Source organism: Oncorhynchus mykiss, chromosome 5 (assembly GCF_057628025.1).
Source record: "Oncorhynchus mykiss isolate SJ-2025 chromosome 5, ASM5762802v1, whole genome shotgun sequence".
Lineage (NCBI taxonomy): Eukaryota > Metazoa > Chordata > Actinopteri > Salmoniformes > Salmonidae > Oncorhynchus > Oncorhynchus mykiss.
Window position 1 is genome coordinate 18,396,834 of NC_143026.1, and position 9,974 is coordinate 18,406,807.

At 40.5% G+C, this 9,974-nt stretch overlaps 1 protein-coding gene across 3 annotated transcripts; it reads right to left on the reverse strand.

The window, feature by feature from the left end:
- Window positions 1-2,455: 2,455 nt before the first annotated feature.
- On the reverse strand, window positions 2,456-8,460 carry ankra2 (ankyrin repeat family A member 2). Of its 3 annotated transcripts, none has more exons than XM_036976984.2 (9): window positions 8,348-8,460; window positions 7,279-7,683; window positions 6,974-7,132; window positions 6,760-6,825; window positions 6,453-6,550; window positions 4,598-4,723; window positions 4,405-4,471; window positions 4,051-4,131; window positions 2,456-3,247 (listed from the first exon to the last, which is right to left on the reverse strand). In XM_036976984.2, the coding sequence occupies exons 2-9, from the start codon at window positions 7,559-7,561 to the stop codon at window positions 3,192-3,194; spliced, it is 936 nt and encodes a 311-aa protein (XP_036832879.1). In that variant the 5' UTR covers window positions 7,562-7,683; window positions 8,348-8,460; the 3' UTR covers window positions 2,456-3,191. The 3 variants fall into 3 exon arrangements, with proteins under 3 accessions (XP_036832879.1, XP_036832876.1, XP_036832878.1); XM_036976981.2 differs by having other exon boundaries at window positions 6,742-6,825; XM_036976983.2 differs by having other exon boundaries at window positions 6,742-6,825; window positions 7,279-7,622; window positions 8,348-8,456.
- Window positions 8,461-9,974: the final 1,514 nt, after the last annotated feature.

Consider the following 9,974-nt stretch of genomic DNA (forward strand, 5'->3'; position numbering starts at 1 on the left):
GTACTTATTGTTTGTACAGATGAACGTGATACCTACAGGCGTTTGGAAATTGCTCCCAAGGATGAACCAGACTTGTGGAGGTCTACAATTTTTTTCTAAGGTCTTGATTTCCCATGATGTCAAGCAAAGAGGCACTTAGTTTGAAGGTAGGCCTTGAAATACACCTCCAATTGACTCAAATGGTGTCAGAATCAGAATCTTCTAAAGCCATGACATTTTCTGGAATTTTACAAGCTGTTTAAAGGCACAGTTAACTTAGTGTATGTAAACTTTTGACCCACTGGAATTCTGATACAGTGAATTATAGTGAATTATTATATAGTGAAATAATCTCTGTAAACAATTATTGGAAAAATTACTTGTGTCATGCGCAAAGTAGATGTCCCAACCGACTTGCCAAAACTATAGTTTGTTAACAAGAAATTTGTGGAATGGTTGATAAACGAGTTTTAATGACTCCCCCTAAACTTCCCACTTCAACTGTAAGTCAAAATCAGCATGTTATGTAACTTGCTTGCTGTATAATCGCCTAAACACATTTAAGAGTATCTCAAGAGTTCAGTTTACAGTTCGTCTCTGTCCAGAGTGAGTGCAGATTACGTTGGTATGCCAACAACGGCCCGAGATGGTATTTGAAGGGGAAATTAAATTGAATAATTTGGTGCAGTTTAGATTGAGCACATCTAAGCGTAATATATACTTTGTCTTGATATAAACAGATGAATGTGTTCTAGACAAATATGCCCATACCATATATTGACTGATTGGACGATCTGGAGTGCAGGTAATAGTTTAAATGTTATGAAATGTAATAGTGTGTTATCCCCTATCTAGTACATTCAGTTTATAAACCGAGGTGCAACATCACGAGACTTCCGGGAACGCTTGACAAGCAGACCAGGCCGGGGTTTGAGAAATCAATGAGAGAAATCACAAATTCTTCCTTCGTTAATTTTCACAATTTAAAGGCACAACCTAGAATCGAGACAATGTTTAAAGTATTTGAACATGTTATTACCCCATCCTCGGTAAAGTACTGGGATTGATTTGCAATTTTCGCACCAAAGTACGTTCAGGCCTAGTGGTAAGAGCGTCGGACTAGTAACCGGAAGGTTGCAAGTTCAAATCCCCGACCTGACAATGTACAAATCTGTCGTTCTGCCCCTGAAGAGGCAGTTAACCCACTGTTCCTTGGCCGTCATTGAAAATAAGAATTTGTTCTTAACTGACTTGCCTAGTTAAATAAAGGTAAAATAATACATTTTAAAAAAGTGACAAACTGACATGTTTTCATTTTCGTAAAAAACAAGGAGATGACGACAGACATGGCAGCTCTGCTAGCTCCAAAGCAACTTTGTTTTGTTAGATACTACTGCACTGGAGCTATGAACACAAGCATTATGTGCATGTGACCAATACAATTTTATTTGAGTGCCTTTGACTTGACGGCATGCACTTGCGCGAGGCACAACCCAATAACGTGTTTCTGCGCATGAGTTTAGGTAGCCAAGTGGTATCAAGGATTTTATCGGAGAACCAGTATCTGCCCATCTTCTTACTGTAGTCTTTATTGTAGCTATGATGCATTACTATTTTCATGTGTTTAATATATCTTTCCACATTGAGGTTGGAATAATACTGTGAAAATTCTGCAATTGTATTGTAAGAGTTGTTTGAAAAGACTACCTGAAATTTCAGCCTGTTTTGGTGGGATGGAGTTTTTGCCTGCCTATGACATCACCAGGCAGTAAATCCATTAATGGACTAAGAAGTAGTTCCAAACCTCTCTGCCAATAACGTCTTGTTTCCCCCTCCCCACTTAGATTACTCCCAGACAGTCCTAGCAACATTTTGGCTTGAGAAAGTGCGCTTGTTAAGCTGTTTCTTTTTTACCATTTTGATTGCAGAGGATGCACACAGTGCAACAATATGATGAAGTGTGAATATTTCTGCCACCCACACACAGGAAAACAGTTCCAAATAAATGACATTATTATGTGTTCCACCACCCATGTTATTTACATTATTAAATGTCCACGTGGGCTCTGCTATGTCGTAAAACCTCCTGCTCTCTCAAACAGAGAATTAGTGAACATAGAAGTTCAATCAGTAGAAACGACAGGCATTATCCAGTCGCAGTACACTTTAATGACCTTTCTACCTTTAGATTTTGTGGCATAGAGAAAGTTAAGATATCAGACAGGGAAGGTGATATTAATAATACTCTGAGTAAAAGAGAATGTTTTTGGATGTTCACCTTCCAGACATTATTTCCTAAAGGACTTAATGATGAAATGCCAATGCATGTTATGAATTTGAACATGAATTATGTGCCTATTTAAGATTGCGCTGATGTTTTTCCTACGATGTACCCAATGATTAATGAAAACTTGCTATGTCCTCATTGTGGTTTTACAGACGTGTTTAAGATGTAATATTGATGAAATGCACATTGTTATATTTGGTAGCATTTATTTGTTTTTCCTTCGCCTCCAACCCATTTCGATGTGTGGAACGGATGTGGGTGGGGCTAGGTCTACATAAGGGTGCTAATTTAAAATAAAATAACAAAAGCTCTGACTAGGGCCGTGAGGCCGATACGCGATAAGCTTATTAAATATCAGTGATACTATCAAGAGCAGTGTGCGGTTTCTTTTTTACTTGAAAACAACTCATTTCCTCCAATGTAAGTCAGTCATAAACAAAAACAAATTCAAACATTCTACCTACAGAAGCATCCACACATTTTTCCCAAAGCAATCCATTTGACCTACTTAATTTCATCCCAACTTTATAGTGTTTACCCGTTACTTGAGGAGCAAAATTCTCAAATAAAAATTGTGCACTTTAACTTTCACAAAAATCTTCCATTGATATCAATGCATGATTAGAGCAGACGTTCGGGTTTAAGCACTACTTTTACATTAGCATTTGGCTCAAAACTTATTTACATCATAACAAACTAAACTCAAAGAAAAGGGCATCTACCCAGAACGGTGGCCTGAAACTGACACATTTGAGTTGCATGTCTCCATAAATACTAACATGCTTCATCAAAACCATTCACACCTGTACTTCACCCTAACAGAGAAGTCTCAACATGATCCACATTCATCCTCAGCCTTATTTCTTTATGGTGTCCACTGTATTTCCCTTCACAGGCAGTCCCTCTTGTGCCCCAGGTTAAAGGGTTACTCTCTGATCCCCATCAGCAGCTTCAGTAGGTGGGCCTCCATCACCTGTTGAACTGGTCAGAGAAGAGAGACATGTTTCAGCCATAGCCTACTACTGCACAGAGATATCATGCAAAGATTGAGGTTTTAGAAGTTAGAAAAAATTAAAAGCAAATGTCTGAAAGTTTGGTGAGTATTGAGCAAACAAAAAAGGCAAGTATCTGGTAGGGTTCATTAAATGTAAATAGGAATGCTAGTTAGTTAAAGCTATCCTCAAACTGAGAAAATATCATTGAATTACAGTGCCAAAATACCAGCATTTTAAACGTTAAATCTCTGTTCATACCATAGGACAAACATCCAAGTCATGAAATCTTAACAGCTACTGGGCTTATTTTGAGCATGGTTTGTAAAGTGGGATCTGATACCATAACAGATTACATGTTTATCCTTGGCATACACAGCACTATAAAAAAAAGTTTACTTCTGATCCTAGTGGAACCAGTGGAACAGACTGTTAGAATCAGAGGAGATCCTGCTAAGATGGCTTCATTTGCATAATTGTATCAAAACACAGAAATCTGATTGTGGAAGAGGGGATGTGGAAGGGGGGGGGGATTCCTGTTATACACGGACTAGAAGGAACTCACCAAATACCCTTGTATTTCTTTAAACATATTCCAAGATAGTAATCTCGCTGCACAATATCTTCATGAAAGTAGACCGGGCATAACACAAATAAATAAATGCTATATTTCCACTTTATGTATGTATGGCTAGACTACAAGACCTCTTTAGTCATGATATTTGAACTTGTTCTTCATGATGAGAAGTATATAGCCTAAATATGATCTGTATGAGATGCATATTTGTATACCATTCCTATGGCCCATTGCCACAGCCATATCCATAGCGTTGAAGCCAGAGTCAGACTCAATGGTGGGGTCGGCGCCACTTTCTGTGACAGGAAAGGATGGAAGATGTCAGATTACAGACCTGCCTGGATCAACACAGCCTAAATATAAGCAACATATCTCATCAAAATCAGTGCAGACCAAGCTTTTAACACAACATATTGTCTCAGTTAATAAAAGTCATAGAATCATCATCTAGAAAGTGACAGTTGCCACCAATGCGGTTGGTTAGTACAGTATGTCTGCTGAATGGAAGGTCAGTCTGGGCTTCGTTTCTTACTGTACATGCTCCAGCCCCTCAGTCAGGCAGTTCTTACCTAGGAGAATTTCCACACAACGCAAATGGTTTCCATGGACAGCGTAGAGAACGGGAACCCCTCCATTCTGAAACCGTAAGAGTAAAATCTTCAACAGGAACAAATGTTGCTCTATGATTGGTTTGACATACTGTACATTAAAATTAAGCCATACACAAGAATACAGATGAAAATCCTGATGTAACATTCCTACCCAGTCATATTCATTGACATCCACCCCACAGTCGATGAGCATCTTCACGATGTCTGTGTATCCCTTGCTGCAGGCCAGAGACAGAGCGCTCTCTCTGCCTTTAGCCAACAGGTTGGGGTCCGCTCCCTAAAGGAAGAGGACATGGAAGAGACCATTGGTGAGAAAAGCATCTGGGCTAAACGGATTCAACAATACATACGGTATACAGTATGTTAATGTTATTTGTGGTGTTTTCCTGTCTTATGTACATTTTAGGTAACAGTATCTGACTGTATGCTGCATATCTCTGAAATAGTCAATTGCTGGGTTGTTACACTACATCACCAAAAGTATGTGGACACCTGCTTGCCCAAAATTTCATTCCAAAATCATAGTTATTAATATGGAGTTGGTCCCCTCTTCGCAGCTATAACAGCCTCCACTCTTCTGGGAAGGCTTTCCACTAGAAGTTGGAACATTGCAGCAGAGACTTGCTTCCATTCACCACAAGCATTAGTGAGGTCAGGCACTGATGTTGGGGTACTAGGTCTGGCTCGCAGTCAACGTTCCAATCCATCCCAAAGGTGTTTGATGGGGTTGAGGTTATGACTCTGTGCAGGCCAGTCAAGTTCTTCCACACCAATCTTGACAAACTATTTCTGTATGGACCTCGCTTTTGGTACTGGGGGATTGTCATGCTGAAACAGTAAAGGGCCTTCCCCAAACTGTTGCCACAAAGTTGGAAGCACAGAATCGTCTAGAATGTCATTGTATGCTGTAGCGTTACAATTTCCCTTCACTGGAACTAAGGGGCCAAGCCCGAACCATGAAAAACAGCCACAGACCATTAGTTCTCCTCCACCAAACTTTACAGTTGGCACTATGCATTCTCCTGGCATTCGCCAAACCAAGATTCGTCCATCGGACTGCCAGATGACTGCGCCAGAGTCCAATGGTGGCAAGCTTTACACCACTCCATCCGACACTTGCCATTGTGCATGGTGATCTTAGGCTTGTGTGGCTGCTCAGCCATGGAAACCCATTTCATGAAGCTCCCGACGAACAGTTCTTGTGCTGACGTTGCTTCCAGAGGCAGTTTGGAACTCGGTAGTGAGTGTTGCAAACGAGGATAAACAATTTTTACGTGCTTCAGCACTAGGCAGTTCCTCTGTCCAGTGTTTGTTCTTTTGCCCATCTTAATCTTCTCTTTTTATTGGCCAGTCAGATTGGGCTTTTTCTTTGCAACTCTGCCTAGAAGGCCAGCATCCCTGTCAGACTTACGATTACTGATAGTTAGCTAATACGTCTAAGGAAATAATAAAGATGAAACTCAACTGTCTAGCTAACGTTATTGTTAGCTAGCCCAAGATAGGCCCGCTCTTGGGTGAACTAGAGCTGTTCTTTGCAACTCTGCCTAGAAGGCCAGCATCCAGGAGTCACCTCTTCACTGTTGACGTTGAGACTGGTGTTTTGCAGGTACAATTTAATGAAGCTGCCAGTTGAGGACTTGTGAGGCGTCCGATTCTCAAACTAGACACGAATGTACTTGTCCTCTTTGGTTTTCTAATGATCAATTAGCCTTTTAAAATTATAACATTTCATTAGTTAACACAACATGCCATTGGAACACAGGATGATTGCTGATAATGGGCCTCTGTACACCGATGTAGAAATTCCATTAAAAAAAAAGCAATTTCCAGCTACAATAGTCATTTACAACATTAACAATGTCTACACTGTATTTCTGATCAATTTTATGTTATTTTAATGGAAAGAAAAAAAGTGCTTTTCTTTCAAAAACAAGGACATTTCTAAGTGACCCCAAACCTTTGAACGGTAGTGTATAGTGCATGTCTCAACATGTTGTTGTTCTTACGTTCTGGAGCAGGAACTCTACGACAGCTATCTGTCCGTGTGCTGCGGCCCACATCAGGGGGGTGAAGCCTTCCTCATCCTGCAGGTTAATCACCGTCTCTACAGCGATACAAACATCAAAGCGGTCAGTAACATGTTTCACATATTTCTAGTCAACCTGTGAAGCCCTTTATAGACATTTGAGTAAATGTTATTCTTATCTTACCAACTGTTAATTATGTGACTGTTCATGGTTGTAACGAACCCAACATCAATATACCATTAACAAACAGATATAAATACAACTCCACCATGAGGGACATTGCCACCTTGTTCAATCCTGCTGGCCAAGAACACCATTTCTCCCTGTGCTGCCAGCTGGTGAATGGACAGGGCTGGAAAGAAGGCATAAGTCACATGTCAGAGGTCAAGCAGCCATAATTCAATGTTAGAGTCGAGTACATTTTAGGTTGTAGTCTATGTTTAAGAGGGTAAGTGACATGTGACAAACTTTTTTAGTTTAGGATGAGCTCAGGTACTTACAGTGGACCAGAAGAGGAGTGGAGGACACCTCGTTTCCACGGTGCTTGTTGGTGAGTGTTGTCGACTGTTTGATGGGGGAGAAGTGTTTGGTGGTGGATGGGGTGTAAACATGACGCACTTGTATCCCTGGTGAGGGCGACGTCTGAATATTACACTCGGCTGAAAGAGGCAAAAGAGATATAGCATCAACCATCAGCTCAGCTCAATTGAGGAGCAAAATATCTCCTGATTTTCTGGGGTCAAATATGGAAATCACATTGTAATACAAATAAAGAGTGCATCAACACTTGGTAGTCAGCTGGTACCTTTAAATAAAACAGACGCCACCTCCAAGTCGGAATTGACCTGGTCCTGGATGTTTTTGCTGTCCTCCTCGTTGAGCGACTTGACGAACCTTGAGCACACGTTCATATCAAAGCGGTTGGGCAGGATGAACTTGATCCCCATGGCCACGTTCTGTGCACCTGTGTCGTCCACACTCCCACCTGGGTGTTCCGACTTGATGTTGCTCATATCTGGCATCACACATATCCCCTCCATCTCTTCGGAGACCGAACTGGTCCTACCTGCTACTGAACCGGTGTCCATGACCGAGGCAGTGACACAGTGAGTCAGAGGGTCAACTCTGCGCTGGGTGGATGTGATCTATCTGGTAAATAAAACGCTTTGATCACCACATCCGGTCTCCAATAGAAGATGCGTCTAAAAGCCTTGAATGGATACAAAAGCAATATCAGAATGTTGTAACGTTAATACAAGTTACTGTGTGCCTATGTCATCAATTTAAGCATGTAAAGCTGATCTCTTTTGTAAAAAAAATAAATATTTAATACCACAACAATCATGAATTACTACTGTCTATGTGCTGTGTATATACCTTTTAAACAATAAGTGTCAACAATTCAAATAAAAAAAATGGGTAACGTTAGTGATGTTATGCATAAATCCAACAGGAGAGAGTGGGGTTGTAAGTTAACAGACAATGACCATTCCTAAATAACAACATGCGTGCACAAACAAGTTCGAAGGCTTGTATTCAGCGTCAGTTGAGACTAGCATTGTCTATGCAACTTGCTCGTTTTAAAAGAGCTAGCTAGCTAATTCTTGAACCTTCAACCAAATTCTGTCCAACTTACGAACCCCAACTGTCTAGCTAACGTTATTGTTAACTAGCCCAAGGTATGCCCTCTTGGGTGAACGAGAGCTAACTAGCTAACCAAGTCTGAAGTACTTCGGTCTTAGTGTTAGCTAGCTAGCATGGTTAGCTAGCTAACAGACCCAGCAGAATCCCTTACAAGCAAACTAACGTACTGATTACAAGCACAAATGAAACCGTAGTAAGGTGAGTCACAATAATACATAATGATATCTTACCTAGTAACACATTGTGTAATGTTCGCCGGTGTTGCAACGATTTGACAGCTGGCTTTGTGCTTGTTTTGATGTTTCTCGCGCATGAGCAGTTTCTTCAGATCAATGTTTTTTTTTTCTCCACATGTGACAGATTTAATTGTAAAGGTATGGGTGAACGATGCTATTCAGAAAACAATTATTTATTCTAGTGAAAGACCTATTAAAACATATTTTTGTATTTTAACTTAAATTAATGGGTGAATTGGTTAAATGAATTACACTAAAATAACTCCACCTCTAAATTAGATACAGGCTACGGACTAAAAATGTGGGTAGAATATTGATATTTCCAAAAGGCCCCATGTAGGCCTATGCATCAAAATCGTTGAAGCCTTGGGGACCTGTGTTTTTACCTGTGTCAGTGCCAAAAACCTGAATCATGTTGAATTAAAGTTACCATGACATTTTGCAGTGTTTGTTTAATCCCTTTTAATACAAAATGTTGAATAATAGATTGGGCTACACTCACACCGGTTACACTGCTGTGAGACTAGAGATCACAGTTTGGTCAAATGCTAAAAGTTGGTTTATGCAAAGTTATTTTTCCAAGTCCACAGGTTCTTTAGAACAATAATGGCATATTTTCCTTGAACTACATGTATCAAATGAAATGTTTCATTATTAAATTTATCATGGAAATAGAACCAGGCAGAAGTGTGGTAGGCGTTTATTTAATCTTTGATTTGTTAAATGTTATGTTGCTAATTTCATTCTAAAATGGAGTGGGAAAGGTACAGTATGTATAAATGTATATGGTACCATTCAGATCAAATTAAAAACATGCATTGACCTAGCTTGCTATTTTTTAAGTGTTTCCTTTGTGCTGCAAAATCTGTTCATCTCGCCATTTGAAGTGTGTCATTTCTGCTTGAATAATCTGGAATTACGCATTTGTTTGAGGCGGTCAGAGGTTCCCCTTCACTGGTCAAAGTTGCAAAATGCTCATCTGATTTAGGGGGATATGACAAATATTTCTCTCTAATCTGTCAAGTCCTGCCTTAGTGTGTATGCTTAAATTAACCACTGTTCACTTTTGTTTTTGTCTAGGTGTTTTTACAGCCAGACCCCTGTCCGGATCAGGGAATTTGGGGCACATCTCTCTATTCCAACCGCTAGTATTTACTATGCATTTGGCAGCGATTACAGCCTTGAGTCTTCTTGGGTATGGCGCTACAAGCTTGGCATACCTGTATTTGGAAAGTTTCTCCCATTCTTTCTGCAGATCCTCTCAAGCCCTGTCAGGCTGGATGCACAGCTATTTTCAGGTCTCTCCAGAGATGTTCGATCAGTGTTCAAGTCCAGGCTCTGGCTGGGCCACTCAAGGACATTAAGACTTGTCCCGAAGCCACACCTGTGTTGTCTTGGCTGTGTGTTTAGGGTCTTTGTCCTGTTGGAAGGTGAACCTTCGTCTCAGTCTGAGGTCCTGAATGCTCTAAAGCAGGTTGTGCTGCCACCACCATACTTCACCGTAGGGATGGTGCCAGGTTTCCTCCAGACATGACGCTTGGCATTCAGGCCAAAGAGTTAAATCTTGGTTTAATCAGACAAGATTATCGTGTTTCTCATGGTCTGAGAGTCTTTAGGTGCC